General features: G+C 36.2%; 1 protein-coding gene across 9 annotated transcripts in view; it reads left to right on the top strand.

The window, feature by feature from the left end:
• The window catches only part of CDC42BPA (CDC42 binding protein kinase alpha), a 296,309-nt gene that overhangs the window by 125,318 nt on the left and 152,739 nt on the right, over nucleotides 1-18,252 (top strand). For all 9 annotated transcript variants that reach the window (XM_043923191.1, XM_043923188.1, XM_043923189.1 and 6 more), the window contains exon 5: nucleotides 366-514. In XM_043923191.1, the coding sequence (XP_043779126.1) occupies nucleotides 366-514 (149 nt within the window). The remainder of the gene's footprint in view (nucleotides 1-365; nucleotides 515-18,252) is intronic.

Below are 18,252 nucleotides of genomic sequence, written 5' to 3'. Positions count from 1 at the left end.
AATAAGGAAAATATAGAGATGATGAAGATGAATTTATTCAACATAAATGACCGTCATATATGAAATGTTGGTAAAACTGTGATCTGTTGTTGTAGGTTGATGATAATGATGTTATTTTTCACTTTTAAAGACAACATCAAAGCAGTGATAATCCCATGTTTTTTCCTGTTCCAGTTGTTAGAAGATTTATTTACTACTTTATGAAATTTTTAAGACTTATTGTGAGTGCTGCTGGTCATTTTACATAGCTTCTTGTTAACTAACAAAAAAAGTACTTGATCTGGTGCTGTTTGACCTTGCTGTACATTAAGTACATTGATTTTTCACTCGTATTTATTGAGCACATTTTATATTTTCATTCCTAGTACCTGGTTATGGATTATTATGTTGGTGGGGATTTGCTTACTCTGCTCAGCAAATTTGAAGATAGATTGCCTGAAGACATGGCTCGATTTTACTTGGCTGAGATGGTGATAGCAATTGATTCAGTTCATCAGCTGCATTATGTACACAGGTGAGTAAGAGGCAGTGAAGGAGTGGATTATATGAATGTCAGAAGAGATGTTTTTGTAAGAAAGTGATCATTTTGATGGCCATGGGATGATTTGTTTGTAAACTGTTTGACAGGTATAATGATTTATTTTAAAAATTTACTACAAATGTGTTATTTTGTATATAGTTTAAGATGGAATGAAAAGAAAAAGGCCATTTACAAAATGACGTTTATATAGGCCTGTTTTTATGCCTGTTTTCAGATGTTAAAAATCTCTATTTAAACATCTCATAATTTATGTGTAATAAAAAATGTTAAAACTTATTGGATGGTTTAAAAGGCAGCCTCACATTTTAAAAGGAAAGAAAGTAGGAAATCCTCCCAGAGTTATTGGTGAATTAATCATTCAGGTGAGAAAATCTTTTGAGTTGTGCAAAATGTGGAAGAGCAGAGACACTAAGGAGAAGCAGGTCAAGGGATCCTGGCATGTTAGAAAGAACAACCATTTTCTAAGAGAGAGATTTGAAAACTTCAGGATATGCATCAGAGTCATATGGAGGGCTGTTAAAACTCCAGAGTTTCTGATTTAGTAGGTTGGATAGGGCTGGAGAATTGGCATCTCTAGACCAGCAGCAGTATCAGTAGCCTCACCTGAGAAGGTGTTAGTTTTAGTCACTAAGTTGTGTCCGACTCTTGCAACTCCATAAGTCGGACATGATTAGCGACTAAACCAGCTAACTTAACTAACACCTTCTCAGGTGAGGCTACTGATACTGCTGCTGGTGTAGTGACCTCACTTTGGGTAACTTATGCTAAGATAGCAGTGCGTGTTTCTTTTGAGTTGCAAGTGATAAGTGTAATCTCTGTGAAGAACGGGAATGGGGGCAGAAAAAAATTTTTCTGTCTCAGTGTTTATTTTGATGTGGGTATCTTATGTTGTTCATATCTTATGATGATTGATTTAATTAATAATGAAGTTTTAGGACACCATTAAAATAATAATTTGATTAAAAATTTTTGTGTTTTTCAGATCTCAATTTTACTTTTCCTATTTGCATGCTTTTCTCTGTTGATATCTGATAATCACAAATTTTATTGAAAACTAAAATATGAATACACTTTAAAAATTGTAAAGCACAATGCAGTTTTTAAGATAGTACTGTAGTCTTGAGAGTGAATTATAGTATAAGAACCCAAAGTGCTTTTTTGTTGCTTAAGCAGTAATCCAAGATTTTAGCTGAGGACTGTCATTTAAAAATACCTTAAGACATTTCATCGAACATTTAAAGAATGCTAGTCTTTGACTTGTGGAGTTTAGAGAAACGTTACTTGGCTCACATCTAAGTTCTCAAAAAGGAATGATCATTTCTGAAAAATATGCATCCAGATATAGTAAATATAAGGTATTTCTGTTACACTCCTTTCTGCCAGATTGTGACAAATATTCTTAACTGATCATAGGACCCTTTCCCACTGACTGTATGCAGTCTTATAATTATTCTCAACACAGCATTCTGAGTATCAACTATGTTTCTGATATTGACATCTGGATTGAAATCCATTTCAACCCTCGGTGCTGCTTGAGTACCAGGCTGGGTTTAGAAAAGGCAGGAAAACCAGAGTTCACATTGCCAACGTTCGATGGATCATAGAGAAAGCAAGAGAACTCCAGAAAAACATCTACTTCTGTTTCATTGACCACTTTAAAGCCTTTGACTGTGTGGATCACAACAAACAGTGGAAAATTTTTAAAGAGGTGTTAATACACACTATATTACCTGTCTCCTGAGAAACCTGTATGCAGGTCAAGAAGCAAGAGTTAGACCTGGAACAACGGACTGGTTCCAAATTGGGAAAGGAGTACATCAAGGCTATATATTGTCACCCTTCTTATTTAACTTCTGTGCAGAGTACATAGTGCAAAATCCTGGGCTGGATGAATCACAAGATTGCCAGGAGAAATACCAATAACCTCAGCTATGCAGATGACACTACCCTTATGGCAGAAAACAAAGAACTAAAGAGCCTCTTTATGAGGGTGAAAGAGGAAAGTTAAAAAGCTGGCTTAAAACTCAGCATTCAAATAACTAAGATCATGGCATCTAGTTCCATCACTTCCTGGCAAATAGAAGGGGAAAAAGTAGAAGGAATGACAGTTTTTTTTTCTTGGGCTTCAAAATCACCACAGACGGTGACTGCAACCATGAAATTAAAACTCTTTCTCCTTGGAAGGAAAACTTTGTCCAACTTAGACAGCATATTAAAAACAGAGACATCACTTTGCTGTCAAGGGTCCATATAGTCAAGAGCTATGGTTTTTCCAGTAGCCATGCACAGATTTGAGAGTTGGACCACAAAGAAGGCCGAGCACTGAAAAATTGTTTTCATACTATGGTTCTGGAGAAGACTCTTGAGAGTTCCTTGGGTAACAAGGAAATCAAACCAGTCAATGCTAAAGGAAATCAATGCTGAATATTCATTGGAAGGATGAATTCTGAAGCTCCAGTACTTTGGCCACCTGATGTGAATAGTGGACTCACTGGAAAGACTCTGATGCTGGTAAAGATTGAAGGCAAAAGGAGTAGGGGACGACAGAGACTGGGTTGGTTAGAAAGCATCACTGACTCAATGGACATGAGTTTGAGCAAACTCTGAGAGATAGTGAAGGACAGGGGAGCCTGGCATGCTGCAGTCCATTGGGTCACAAAAAGTCAGACATGACTTAGCTACTGAACAATAACAACTTAATGTTAAATGAATCCTATTCATTCCATTATTGGACAGTTCCAATATTATAGAATTTTACTTTATGTTAAGCTGAATTTCTTTTTCTCCTTATCATTGGTCCTAGTTTTGCCTTCAGAGTCAAATATAATAATCTAATTTATCTTATAGTCATCATGCTTTCTGAAGTCATCTCTTCTTTAGGTTAAATATCTAAGCATTTATAGTGTCTCTGTTATCAAAATTTACATATTCTCTTTCCCACTGTCTGACACATGTACACATACACACGCATACTCTCTCTTATCAACCTATGACCACTTTCATACCTCTCTCTCCCTTCTTGTCTTTCTTTTTGCTTGGCAGTGGACATGTTCAGGTGCATCAGTGCACTTCTTAAAATGTTATTCCCATTTTCTTTTTTTTTCCCCCATTTTCTTGATAGATTGTTTTCAGCAAGTAGTTTACTGAGGAAATATTTGTTGAGTCCTCTTTTATAAATAAAAGTCCTCTTTTGCTATAAATAGCATTGTGCTATTTATACGTGAAATTTTAAGTAAGTATAGCATATAGTTCTGACACTGAAGACAAGCTTCTTGTCCATTTGGGAGCACAAAATATAAGATAAATAAAATTTAATGAAGACTTTTTAAAAGATAAAACCAAGCTTATTTTAAAGTGTATATGGAAAGGCCACAGAACTAAAATAGCTAAAATGGTTTTGAAAAAGGAGAATGAAGTAGGAAGAATCATTGTAGCTGATATTAAGACTTACTATATTGCTGTCTTAAGCAAGACTCTGGAAATGGTGGACGAGTAAGCACATAGATCAGTAGATAGACTAGAGAACCCAATCATAGACTGACGCAAATCACTCCCAACTGATTCTGACAAAGTTGTAAAAGCAATTCAATGGCAGAAACATAGTATGAAGTAAGGGAAGACACATTTGAGATGAATGAATCTCTGCAGTGAAATAGATAATATAAAAGAACTATTGTTGTTGTTCATTCGTTTAATCATATCCAACTCTTTTGTGACCCCATGGACTGTAGCACACAAGGTTCCTCTGTCCCTGGTGATGTCCAGGCAAGATTAGTGCAGTGGGTTGCCATTTCCTTCTCCAGTGGGTCTTCCCAGATCGAGATCAAACTTGTGTCTCCTGTGTCAGCAGTCAGATTATTTACCACTGAACCACCAGGAAAGCCCAAAGGAACTATGTGCAAATATATATATGCAAATGAGCTAATATAAACAGTACGTGTAATGAATGATCACTTTGTAATTTGTTGTATACTGTGTTAAAGTATAGGATAGTGTACTGATCAAATTATTTATTTTTATATTTGCATTATGGCAACCCACTCTACTATGCTTGCCTGGAGAATTTCATGGACAGAGGAGCCTGGTAGGCTACAGTCTATAGGGGTAGCAAAGAGTCTAACATGATTGAAAGTGACTAATGCTTTTTCTCCATAGTTTTTAAGCTTCTGGAGGTAGAGACTATGATGTTTTCCTTTATTGTGTTTGATAGATATATTTTATTGTGTATCTCTGGAGGTTTCCTTCCTCTAGACAGGGAACCTGTCTTTGTATCAAAGTCTTCTTACTGGATATGGGTTAGTTGGTTTTTGCAATATAGCATTCCCATTGTCAAATCATATTTTAGGAACAGTTACTATTTCATCTAGTATTTAGACTATACATAAACTTAAAAAATAGTTAAATCAGTCATTGTGTAGTGTCCACTGGTTTGTATTTCCTCATAGTGTAGTTATTTATCTAGATGTTTATTCATTCCTTTTCTTTCTCCTATCATTCTACAATGGATTTAGGTAGTCTAAAGTGCATGCAATAAAACAATGGCAGAATATTTGTATGAGTAAAGAATCATAAGATAGAACTTATAATTAAAAATGAAGAACCTAAATAAGGAAAAAATAACTAATGAGCAGAAGTTGTTGTTATGTTTTCATGTTTTTCATGCTTACCTTTACTTGTTTTACTTGGTATATAGCTTATTCATGTAAAAATGCTCACATTTCAGATCAGACAAAGATCCTAAGGGCTCAGGCACACCAACTTGTTGGATACTCTATCTCTGAAGTCATATTAGGTTGGTTTTGTGGAACGTAATGGAGTGTGTGTGCTTTCCTGTGTTTGTCTTAAATATTAAGTACTGGCTTCAACAAATCCTAGGGTGGAAAGTATTTTTTGGAGTACTCTGTCCTGACTCTAGTCCAAAAATAAAACAAAAGGCAAAAAATAGTTCACTTATTTTTCATGGATTTCTTCATCACTTCTTTTTCCTCATGGAATTTATTCAGTATTCAAGATTTTGTGACTATAGTTTTAATAAACCTCACCTGCTTAATGTTAATACCGTTTCATGTAATATGATTAACTCTAGGGTAAAGTGTACTGATGCATTACAAGAAATGGATCAAACCTGTTTTTATAGAATTTGTTGAGGGAAATAACACAGAATTCAGTTTCAAAGAAGTTTTCTCATCCCTTATTCCATAAGATTTTGTGAAGGATAGGTGTGTACAGGCCTCCACCAGGGCTTTCAGGCAGATTCCCTCTCTTTTCAGCATGGATATGTAGTGTGATTTGTCAGTTATTCTCTTGGTATATGTAAAATCATTATACTTTTATAATGAAATAGAAATACTTTGAAGCCCAAGGCTAATAAAAAAAACTCCCTTCAGTCTCCTACAGGTCTGAGTCTCCTTTGAAAACTAGAACTTTTGATACTACTAATGAAGGAGTTATTTGTATAATACCTTAAAATTACTAAAGAAGAGATAGTTTTATAGTTACAAGTTGTCAGACTAGAGTTGTAGGTGAAGTTGGAATGTCAGCCATTATAGAGATCAGGTTACTTAAAGATAGTCATTGTGTTACAGTGCATTTAGTATTTCAGTAACTGCAAGGAATCTGGGCCAACTTCACAATTAAAGAGACCAGTCTCCAAAGACCACCCTTACTTCTGGCACCAGTTACAGTTTGGGGGGGTTCCCAAAACTGCTTTCAGTTTTAATAATTTTTAAGAAAGATTCAGAAAACTCACTGAAAGCTCTTCTACTTAAAGTTCCAGTTTAATAAATGGAAAGGGTATAGAGTAAAATCAGCTGGGAAAAAGAAGTGCACAGGGCACCTCGCAGGAGAAGTACCAAACCCAGGGCTTGTGTCCTCTTCTCCTTGTGAAGTTAGGATAGCATTACTTCCCTGGCATCCATGTGACAGTACAAGTGGAGTGCTGCCAATCACAGACACCTGAGCGTTTGGTTTCCAGAGTTTTGGGGGTTGCTCAATCACATATTGCCTATATGACTGATCTTCCATCTCTAGCCCTTTCCTGCAGTTGAGATGATACCTTTACTTTCCAGTCCCTTTCAAAGATAAAACTGATACTACATGGACCAAACAAATTACATCATCATGAATTACATTGTTAATCTGTTTGGTGGCCCAAGGCCCCAGACAAAGATGCCCTCTTGGGTATGACGTTCCAGGGTCCTAGAGGTCACCTACCAGTAGCTGCAGCAAAAGCTCACCTCTTTGGGTGAGATTAGTTCTTCACTGCACAGGCTACTTCCTGGCCTTTAGCCAAGGCTCTTTCACAACTAAATGGTCATATTGGGGGGGGGGGTTAGATTTAGGGTAACATTTATATAATGAACAGAACAATAGTTCCAGTGTGAATATGTCTGTCATTTGGAGGAGCTCAGTAGGGATAAATTCAAAGAAACCAGTAATTCATCTAATAAGGCCATACATTCTCATATTTTTGTACTACTATGTCAATTACTTGTTTTCCCCCTTTGATCTGTTATTTGTACCATATGATAAACTTGTGTAGAACTGTTGAGCATAGAATCTAGCTGACGGTTAGCAAAATTGAGTTCTTTCTCTGGCTGATCATTTTATTATATCCTGAGGAGGCTTTAATTAAATCTTCCAATACACTTATTTATTAATATCAGTATTATCAAAAGACCTATGTAATGTGACTCAATCTTACCAGCGAGGCCAGTGTTAACACCATATGGTGAGTCAGAAGATGCTGGCATGTTACCAGGGTCCCACTGAGTTAGCAACCATCTAGTCCATCATCATGTCATATGACTAAATTGTCTCCCAGAACAATGGCACTCAGGTTTGCAGGATTCCATTTGACGATGCCAGGTGCCAAAAGCAGGAAGTTGTTTCAGCAACATATGGCTTCACCCCTTGTGGTATCTGGTGTAATTGAGCTAAGAGACAATATCATCTCTTGCTCTAAGCCTCTCACAGAGCATCAATATAATATTGGATTCCCCCTATTACATAATCTGTTTATTCATACTTTTATCATTAGCTATTACTTTTCCTTCTCTCCATTTGTCACTTATTCTTGCCCAAACTTTTGGTTCTTTGGGGAAAATGTTAGGTTTGACCCTGTGCTGGTCCAGATTGAAAGCAGCAGTACTAGCAGGTGCCTCCATCTCAATGCATCGATGCAGTATAGGGTTGCATAAATACAGAAATACCTATCTCAGTGACCAAGCAACCCAGCAGTATTCCCTGCCAGCCTCTGTTTTACCAGGTGGGAGGATGGCATGACTCATCCTACCAAGTCCTTGGGAATACTGACATTAAGGTTTAAAGGCTAGAATTTCTTCTTAGGAATTATCCTTGCTTTTGGCATCTACAGTCACAGCCCTGGTGCTGAGACTCTGCATCTGGTAGGAAGGTGAGATGAGGAGGGAAGAATTATACAGTCAAACCATCATCCTATGGACAGAGGTTCGTGACATTGTACAGGAGACAGTGATCAAGAACATCCCCAACGAAAGAAATGTTAAAAGGCAAAATGGTTGTCTGAGGAGGCCTTACAAATAGTTGAGAAAAGAAGAGAAACTAAAGGCAAATGGGAAAAGAAAAGATATACTACGTGAATGTAGAATTCCAAGGAAAGCAAGGAGACATAAGAAAGCCTTCCTCAGTGATCAGTGCAAAGAAATAAAGGAAAATAACAGAATGGGAAAGACTTGAGATCTCTTCAAGAAAATTAGAGAAATCAAGGGAACATTTCATGCAAAGATGGGCTCAATAAAACAAATGGTATGGACCTAACAGAAGCAGAAGATATTAAGAAGAGGTGGCAAGAATACACAGATCTATACAAAAAAGATCTTCATGACCCAGAAAACCATGACGATGTGATCACTCACCTAGAGTCAGACATCATGGAATGTGAAGTTAAGAGGGCCTTAGGAAGCATCACTACAAACATAGCTAATGGAGGTGATGGAATTCCATTTGAGCTATTGCAAATCCTAAAAGCTGATGCTGTGAAAGTGCTGCACTCAATATGCCAGCAAATTTGGAAAACTCAGCAGTGGCCACAGGACTGGAAAAGGTCAGTTTTCATTCCAATCCCAAAGAAAGGCAATCCCAAAGAATGTTCAAACTACCGTACAATTACCCTCATCTCACAGACTAGCAAAGTAATGCTCAAAATGTTCCAAGCCAGGCTTCAACCGTACATGAACCATGAACTTCCAGATGTTGAAACTGGATTTAGAAAAGGCAGAGGACCCAGAGATCAAATTGCCAACATTCGTTGGATCATTGAAAAAGCAAGAGAGTTCCAGAAAAACGTCTATTTCTGCTTTATTGACTATGCCAAAGCCTTTGACTGTGTGGATCACAGCAAACTGGAAAATTGTGAAAGAGACGGGAATACCAGACCACCTGACCAGCCTCTTGAGAAATCTGTATGCAGATCAAGAAGCAACAGTTAGAATTGGACGTGGAGCAACAGACTGGTTCCAAATCAGGAAAGGAGTACTTCAAGGCTGTGTATCATCACCCTGCTTATTTAACTTATAAGCAGAATACATCATGCAGAATGCTGGGCTGGATGAAGCACAAGCTGGAATCAAGATTGCCAGGAGAAATATCAGTAACCTCAGATATGCAGATGACACCACCCTTATGGCAGAAAGCGAAGAAGAACTAAAGAGCCTCTTGATGAAAGTGAAAGAGGAAAGTGGAAAAGTTGGCTTAAAGCTCAACATTCAGAAAACTAAGATCACGGCATCTGGTCCCATCCCTTCATGGCAAATAGATGGGGAAACAATGAAAACAGTAAGAGACTTCATTTTCTTGGGCTCAAAAATCACTGCAGATGGTGACTGGAGCCATGAAATTAAAAGATGCTTGATCCTTGGAAGAAAAGCTATGATCAACCTAGACAGCATATTAAAAAGCAGACCTTTGCCAACAAAGGTCTGTCTCATCAAAGCTATGGTTTTTCCAGTAGTCATGTATGGGTAAGAGAAGGCAATGGCAGTCCACTCCAGAGTTCTTGCCTCGACAATCCCAGGGACGGTGGAGCCTGGTGGGCTGCCGTCTATGAGGTCACGCAGAGTCGGACATGACTAAAGCGACTTAGCAGCAGCAAAAGCAGCAGCATGTATGGATATGAGAGTTGGAGTATAAAGAAAGCTGAGTGCTGAAGAATTGATGCTTTTGAACTGTGGTGTTGGAGAAGACTCTTGAGAGTCCCTTGGACTGCAAGGAGATCCAACCAGTCAATCCTAAAGGAAATCATTCCTAAATATTCGTTGGAAGGACTGATGCTAAAGCTGAAACTCCAGTGCTTCGGCCACCTGATGTGAAGAGCTGACTCATTTGAAAAGGCCCTGGTGCTGGGAAAGATTGAGGGCAGGAGGAGAAGGGGACGACAGAGGATGAGATGGTTGGATGGCATCACCGACTCTATGGACGTGGGTTTGGGTGGACTCCGGGAGTTGGTGATGGACAGGGAGGCCTGGCGTGCTGCGGTTCATGGGGTCGCAACGAGTCGACACGACTGAGCGACTAAACTGAACTAAACCATCATCTTCCTCATGTCCTCTTTCCCTAGGAAAGTGAAGTATTACAGATTTACTTGTTATGTATTACTGGTGAAATAGTTTTCTTTCTATCACTAAGAATGCTTTTTTTTTTTGCCTTGAAACTAACTTTGTATGGTAAAATAAAAGTATACCAGGCTTTGGTAGGCATATCCCTCTGAATTTTTGCATCTTGTTCTTATGCTTTTCATTTTGAGCCTCTCTTTAGTATATGGCAGTTAGTTGTTCTACTTGCTGATCCAGGAAAAAAATCCGTGACTGTCATTAGTGATTATTTTTGTGCTTTAATTACTTGTTTCAAGCAATGTGTTGATTTTTACAATATGATTTTGGATTTATCAAAAACAGTCAAGTAAGTGTGAGTTTTGAAATGGATTCTGATGAAGACAGAAGTGCCTAGATAACATAACAGTGTATAAATACATTTTAAAGTAATTTTATATTGTTTTAGCAGTACCATCTGTTTGAGAATTATTTGAAGAAACTTCAGCCAGAAGAATGCAGAATATGGCTAGCCATTTTCTTGCAAGTTGGTGGCTGATTTCATTGTAAAATAGAACATGCTGGGTTTTGGCTCAGTTGGTCTCACTTCTGCTTCATGGTATCTGAAACCAACACAGAGTTCTGATAGATGTTAAGTGAACTTTGTGGAGCATCATGAAATATTGATATATCTTGATCCATTATATAAAGTAGGAACCATTATGTTATCAACAAATACGACTATTGTGTGTATGTAAAAAGTATAGTATCATCATATACTTATTAAAAAGAAAAGTGTCAAACTATTTGATTACTCATTAGCATCTTATGTAAATAATTATATGATATTTAAAAGTAGATAAATTTTGCCCATTAACTTGCTGTTTTCCCCCTATTTCTCATTATTTAATTTTAGCAGAAGAAGTTCTTTGGTTAATCTCAGGTGTATATTTGGTAACCCTAGCACCAAGCACAATCTGTGGTACATAGTGATTATTCAGTTGTTAGCTGATTAAGTGATTAATAAAAGCTGTAGAAGAAAATTGATTAGGTAAATGTTAGGGCTTCCCTGCAGCTTAGCTGGTAAAGAATCTGCCTGCAATGCAGGAGACCCTGGCTCAATTCCTGGGTCAGGAAGATCCCCTGGAGAAGGAATAGGCTATTCACTCCAGTATTCTTGGGCTTCCCTGATGGCTCAGACAGTGAAGAGTACCCCTGCATTGCAAGAGACCTGGGTTCCATCCCTGGGTTGGGAAGATCCCCTGGAGAAGGGAAAGGCTGCCCACTCCAGTGTTCTTGCCTGGAGAATCCCAGGGACAGAGGAGCCTGGCAGGCTACATAGAGTCCATGGGATTGCAGAGAGTGGGACATGACTGAGCCACTTTCACTTTTAAGCATAGATAAGCCTTTATTCATAGTGCTAGGGCATGAGAAGCTTTCAAGGAATATACTGCCTGTTATGGAATGAGGATGTGTTCCCCCCACCCCCAGTTCATATGATGAAGCTCTTAGTCCCCAGTATGTCTTTAGGAAGTAATTAGGTTAGATAATGTCATTAAGATAGGGTCCTCATGATGGGATTAGTGAAAGAAGGTAGCAGAGTGTGCTCCCCTCTCCCCCAGTCTGTGAGCACACCGAGGAAAGGCCGTGTGAGGACACATCTGGAGGGCAGCCATCTGCATGCCAGAAAAATAGTCCTAATTGCAGGCCAAACCCTGCTGGACGTTGATCTTGGACTTCCCAACCTCTTGCACTGTGAGAAAATAAATTTCTTTTGTTTAAGCCACCCAGTTTATGGTATTTATCATGGCAGCCCAAGCTGACTTAGACATTGCCTTAGGAAGGAAAGGCAGTTTTTATAGAGCTTTAACAAGAGAGGTCATGTGGAGGGAATATAGGGAGAGCTACCTCATTTATACACTATGCTTTTTGTAGACTGAAGGTTTATGGCAACCTTGCGTTGGAAGATGATGGTTATCATTTTTAAGTCATAAAGCATTTTTAAATTCAAGTATATACATTGTTTTTTTAAGACATAATGTTGTTACATACTCACTAGATTACAGTATAGTGCAAACATAACTTTTATATGCACTGGGAAACCAAAAACTTCATGTGACTTGCTTTATTGCTGATAAGCTTGATTGCAATGGTCTGGAACCTAACCTGCAATATTTCTGAGGTGTACCTGTAGTGTCAAAGGCTGGTGTCAAAAGAGAAAGCAGTTATTCTGCAGTTTAGGAACTGGCGATTGGCCAGCTGGGATTTCAACCAGAGGAGTGGAGGCAAAAATCATGGGCAAAAGGGGATGTGAGAAAGGTCATAGGAGGTCCACTGATGAAAGAAAATCACATACCACTGACTGTCACAAAGTTTTAGGTTTTTCTCCTTAGTGATATATTGTTTAAGTACAATATAAATATGTGTTAAAAAGATTATGTTAATATATAACACAACAATGAGGAACATAAAATAATAAGCCCATAAATTTTCTCAAGGTAATTTTCAGGGTTGGGTCTTAAAAAAAAAAAAAACAACAACTTTAAATTTTGGCACCATTTTAGATTCACAGGAAATTGCACTCAATTCAAAAAGATCTCATGTACCTTTTACTCATTTCCCCCCTTTGTTCTATCTTACCCCACACTTAATAAGGGGCTTCCCAGGTATTGCTAGTAGTAAAGAACCCACCTGCCCATGCAGGAGACACAAGAGACGTGGTTTTGATCCCTGGGTCTGGAAGATCCCCTGGAGGAGGGCATGGCCACCCACTCCAGTATTCTTGCCTGGAGAATCCCCATGGACAGAGGAGCCTGGTGGGCTGTGGTCCGTAGGGTCAGACATGACTGAAGCAACTTAGCATGTACACGCATATCATGCTTATTAGGACTTTTCTTTCAATGATACAGTGGGTAGTAGTTTAATCTACATTTTATCATCCCTGGACTCCTGCTCTTTTCTTCTTTTTCCCATAGTCTCTTTCCTGTGTCTTGCTTCCACATGCAAATTAGAGTTTGGTCTGCTGGATTTGAATATTTATTTCTGTAATTAGAAATGATTTTAATTTCATGGTAGACTTTCTTTGAGTTACACTATAGGTGTGAGTTGTCAGTTTCACTTGTTTCCTCTTGTTGATTGTATCTAGATGGTTTCTTGAAGGATATGCATCAATAAAAAGATTAGAATTTGGGCAGCCACCGTTAGGAAAGATAAGTTTGAGAAAAGTTATTGATAGAATGTTATGAATAACTTTTTTCAGTTGTAAAGTAAGCTTCAAATTAATATTCCTATTAAAAACTCAAATGTATGACTAACAAAGAGGCAGTTTGTGACATATTTTACCAGTGTCGGTTTCTTTCTTTATTACTGATGTAGTATGTATTTGGCAAAATTATGATATAATTTTAATAAACATTTTAGTTGCAATGTTTTAATATAGTATACTAATTTTTTTCTATATTGATATATAAAGAGGAGGAGTAGGAAGACCAGGAAATAAAAGCATTCATATGTGAGAGCCTATACCCCAGCCTGTATAAATGATGAAGAGGAACCAGATGGGCGACACTGACATGATGTTGATGAAAGGAGAGACCTGTGTCCTAAATGAGTAGTTAGTTCTCAGTAGTCAATCCCTGTGCAATATTCCAATTGTGGTGTTTGGACTGGGGCTGCGGTGCATGTAGGCGCAACCCCTCTAGTTGATTTTATTGTCCATCCAGAGTTGAAAACTGCTGCTTTGAAGGTTAACTAATGTTATATCCACATTTTACTATTATAGGAATAATATTTATAATAATCATGCTCTGGTATTGATATTCTAGTGAAATGTTAAAATAAGAATGACCTATAGAATATTTCCCTTTTATTTATTTATTTTTTTAATATTTCCCTTTTAATATGGTCATTGTTTTGGGATGCTTTTTTATTTTTATAAAGAAGAATAATATAGAAAATTGTTAAATATTATATATATGACAGTTATATAAGTAATTGTTATAAATAAAATATATATCATTATAAATATTAATTTTGACTTAGAATTTTAAACAATATTGTTCTTTTTAAGTTAAATGTTTTAAGTCAAATAATAATGCTTTTCCTTGGAGATAAAGAAAATTACAGATTACAGAAGCTTTAATTAATGATAAATGGTATGACTCATATTCAAATTAAGAAGAAATTTCTTATAAATTTATAAATATATATAAATATATATTTATTTCTTATAAATAAATACATATAAATCATATTTTTTTTTGTCTGATGTCCTTTGATCAGCATAAGGTTTTTGAGATTCATCCAATTTGATCTTTCCTTCTTGCCGAGTAGCCTTCCACTGACAGTTTATTTTTCTGACAGTTTATCCACCTACCTGCTGATGGTCATTTGAGTTTTTTCCAGTTTTGAACTGTTAATGTATATAGCTGCTATTAATAGTCTTTTATTCCACATGATTTTATGGATGAATGGTCCTTTACTTTTAATTGAATCCTATTTAAACTGTTTTAGAAAATTTGAAATTTCAGTCTTACTTTGTGAAGATAGTAAAACCTTAACAACAAAACTTGACAAGGATAGTACAAGAAGAGAATGTTATATGAAACAATGTCACTTATGAATATAAAGGTAAGGTTTTAAATAAAAGTTGAATTCAGTAATATATATATTATATATTTTAAATGATAAGACAAACTTAATATCTCTGAAAGTTTTTAATCACTTCTAAAATTATAGTAGTCAGCATGTTCTTTTAATGGCATATGATTTACTAGTGTATCTTTATGACAGAGTTTTAGACTCAGTGACTGATGGCACATTAAAAAAAAAAAGTATGACCATGTAGGTTTCATCCCAGGATGCAAGGAAGTTTCAACATTAAAAAATCTATTTGAGCAGAGGGAGGCTCATGAGCGAGGAAACATAACTGTAATTATGGCTGATTTGTGTTGTCATTCAACAGAAACCAACACAACATTGTAAAGCAATCTTCCTCCCATTAAAAAAATTTTTAAAAATAAAGGACCATGAAAAGAAGAAAAATCTATTTGTGTAATACACTGTATTAATAGGTTAAAGAAGAAAAACCATAAAAGAAAACACCAAAAATGATAACAGAATTGAATATCCATTCCTGATACTCTTAGCAATTTGAGAGTAAGAAGGGAATTCTCTTAATATTGAGTTTCTACTAAAAATTTAAACCAAAGATCATATTTAATGATCATATTTAATTAGAAATATTCCTATTAAAATTGGAAGCAAATTGAGAATGCTTCTATAAAGAAAATCCTATTCACAATAAGTATCTAAGACTATTGATAACAAAAGATGGGTAAGCTCTCTGTGAAAAAATATTCAGTATTATTGAAGGACATAAAAGAAGACTTGTAACTAATATATAATGTGTCTATATATATTAAGTAAGATATAATGTGTCTATACTGTTAATAGATACATGGATGGGGAAAGTCATATTGCAAAGATACCATTTCCCTTCAGATTACTCTCTAAAGTCATTGTGCTGTGTTCAGTTGCTAGGTCGTGTCTGACTCTTTGCAACTCCATGGACTGTAGCCTGCTAGGCTCCCCTGTCCATGGGATTTTCCAGGCAAGAATATGGGAGTGGGTTGTCATTTCCTTCTCCAGGGGATCTTCCCGACCCAGGGATTGAACCTGTGTCTCCCGCATTGACAGGCAGATTCTTTACCACTGCGCCACCCCAGAAGCTCAAAAGTCATTGTGATTCCCATCAAAATCTCAAGATGTTTTATACAACTTACTAAGCTAATTCTGGCATTTATCTGGAAGAGCCATGGCAATTTAAAAACATGATCTACTGGTATAGAGAGGTCATATAGAGTTGTCACAATAAAGACAGTGTGATATTGGTCTAAGTATAGGCATATAGATAGGGTGGCCCTACCTCTGTTTGCCTGTGACAGTTCCAATTCAAGCCTGTTGTCCTGTTAATAGGCTCCCTTTTGTTCCAAAGACTGTTCATTGAAATTACATGGGAAGTCCTGAAATAGATCCAGTTGGTTTATGACCTAGGTGCTATTAAGAATCAGTGGTAAAAGGATGTCATTCAATAAATGGTATTGGGACAAAAAGAAATATAGTGTGGCCTTTATCTCACACAACACAAAAATTAATTCCAGGGAGATTAAAGACTTGAAATGAAAAATAAAACTTTTAAAAGAAAATATAGGACACTATCTTGATGACTCCTGGGAGGAGAAGATAAGGGAGGTACCTTAGGACAAAAAAGGCAAATTTTGAGAGTAGAATGGTGGTTGACAGGGACTGAGGGTATGGGAAACAGGGAGAACTTGGTAAAAGGGTACAAACTTTAAGTTATAGGATGTGCAAGATCCAAGGAGCTAATGTATAGCATGATGATTATAGTTGATAATATCTTTTTGCTAAGAGAGTAGAACATAAGTGTTCATACACAAAAAAAGTAAATATATTTGATGAGATGATGAATGTGTTAACTAAATGGTGAAGATCCTTTCACAATGTATATGTATATCGAATTAACTATCATTTTGTACACTTATAAACGTATTGCAGTTTTGCTTGTCAATTCTGTCCCCGTAAAGCTGAAAAAATTGAAAAAACAAAAAACAAAATGATAAATTATAAGGCTACATTATCATTAAATACTTTTTTATGAATAAGAAAAATTCATTAAACAATATGGGAAAAAAAGCCCACATGCTGGAAGAACAGATTTGTAACACATGTAGGTAAATTTGAGGAAACAAAATTCCCGAAGATAAACCAAAAACAAACACACACACAAAATATAAAAAAAGGCACAAGATTTTAATTAGCATTTATTGAAGAAAAATCTAAGATGACCATTCAGTTCAGTTCAGTCCAGTCGCTCAGTCGTGTCCAGCTCTTTGCGACCCCATGGACTGCAGCACACCAGGCCTCCCTGTTCATCACAAAAAAGAGTCTTAATTTTAATAGTAATCCTGCTAGTAAAGTTAAAAACATAACTTGTCTTTCATAGCAATTCCACTTCTAGATAGCGTGGGGAAATATTCCTATATGAGTAAAAGGAGGTATTTGTAAAAAATACTCATTTCAGAATTTTGTGTAATAGCAAAATAAAAATCTAAAACAACCTAAAATTGTTGGAAATAATTTAAATTCTATAATCTGGAGAATTGATAAGTAAATTACATGTATGAAAATATTCCATATAGCATTTAAAATAATGAACTAAAACAATATGTGTCAACATGGATAAATTTTAGAAACATATTATTAGATTAAAACCAAGTTTCAAAAGGATACACACAGTTTAATGTCAATTATAAAGTTTAAAGACATCAGAAAAGTATATAGTCTTATGATTGCATATATATGTACTAATATTCATGGATATAGTAAACACCAAATTCAGGATTGTGGTTGCTAACCTCTGGGGAGTAGAGGGGAGAGGGTGATACCAGGAAGGGAAATGAGATACTAGAGGAGTGTCAATAGTATCTATAATACCTTGTTAAATATTTTCCACTTCATTATTAATTATTATAAATATATAAATATAATTTATTTCTCCCAAGTTTTAATAGTTCCTATTTTCCAGATAACTAAAAATATTATTGATGTTTATAAATTCTGTCTTTATAATTCCCTTTGTCTTCTTTAAAATCTGAGAAATCTGCCAGTAGCAGTTATGTAAAATGAATATATAGCTTGAATATTTTAAAAAATAAAGAATAAAGTACAGTTTTCCCTGCATCAGAATATGGTTTAGGTAATATCTAAGGTTCCTTCTAGCACTAAAGTGTACTTTTTTTAGTGTTTCCAAACAGCAGAAAATCTTTTCTTAATATAGCATTTCTGACAGTCAAGGTTGTAAGTTCAAATATTGAGGATTATGAAGCCCGTTTCCCATACAGGTTGTTGTTTTTAGTCTATCTATCTGCCTGTCTATATTAAGCAATCAGCTAATACAGGGGTCAGAAAACTTTTTCTATAAAGGGCTAGGTAGGAAATATTTTAGGCTTTGAAGGCCATAGTCTATCGGAACTGCTCAGCTCTGCCGTTGTAGTGGGATACCTGCCACAGAGTTTTGCAACACTGTAAAAACAAATGCCAAAACTGGAATGATAGAGCTTGTTA

Source organism: Cervus elaphus, chromosome 14 (assembly GCF_910594005.1).
Source record: "Cervus elaphus chromosome 14, mCerEla1.1, whole genome shotgun sequence".
In the NCBI taxonomy this organism is placed as follows: Eukaryota; Metazoa; Chordata; class Mammalia; order Artiodactyla; family Cervidae; genus Cervus; species Cervus elaphus.
Note: the sequence above shows the minus strand (reverse complement) of the source record. Positions and strands in the feature narration are given on the sequence as shown.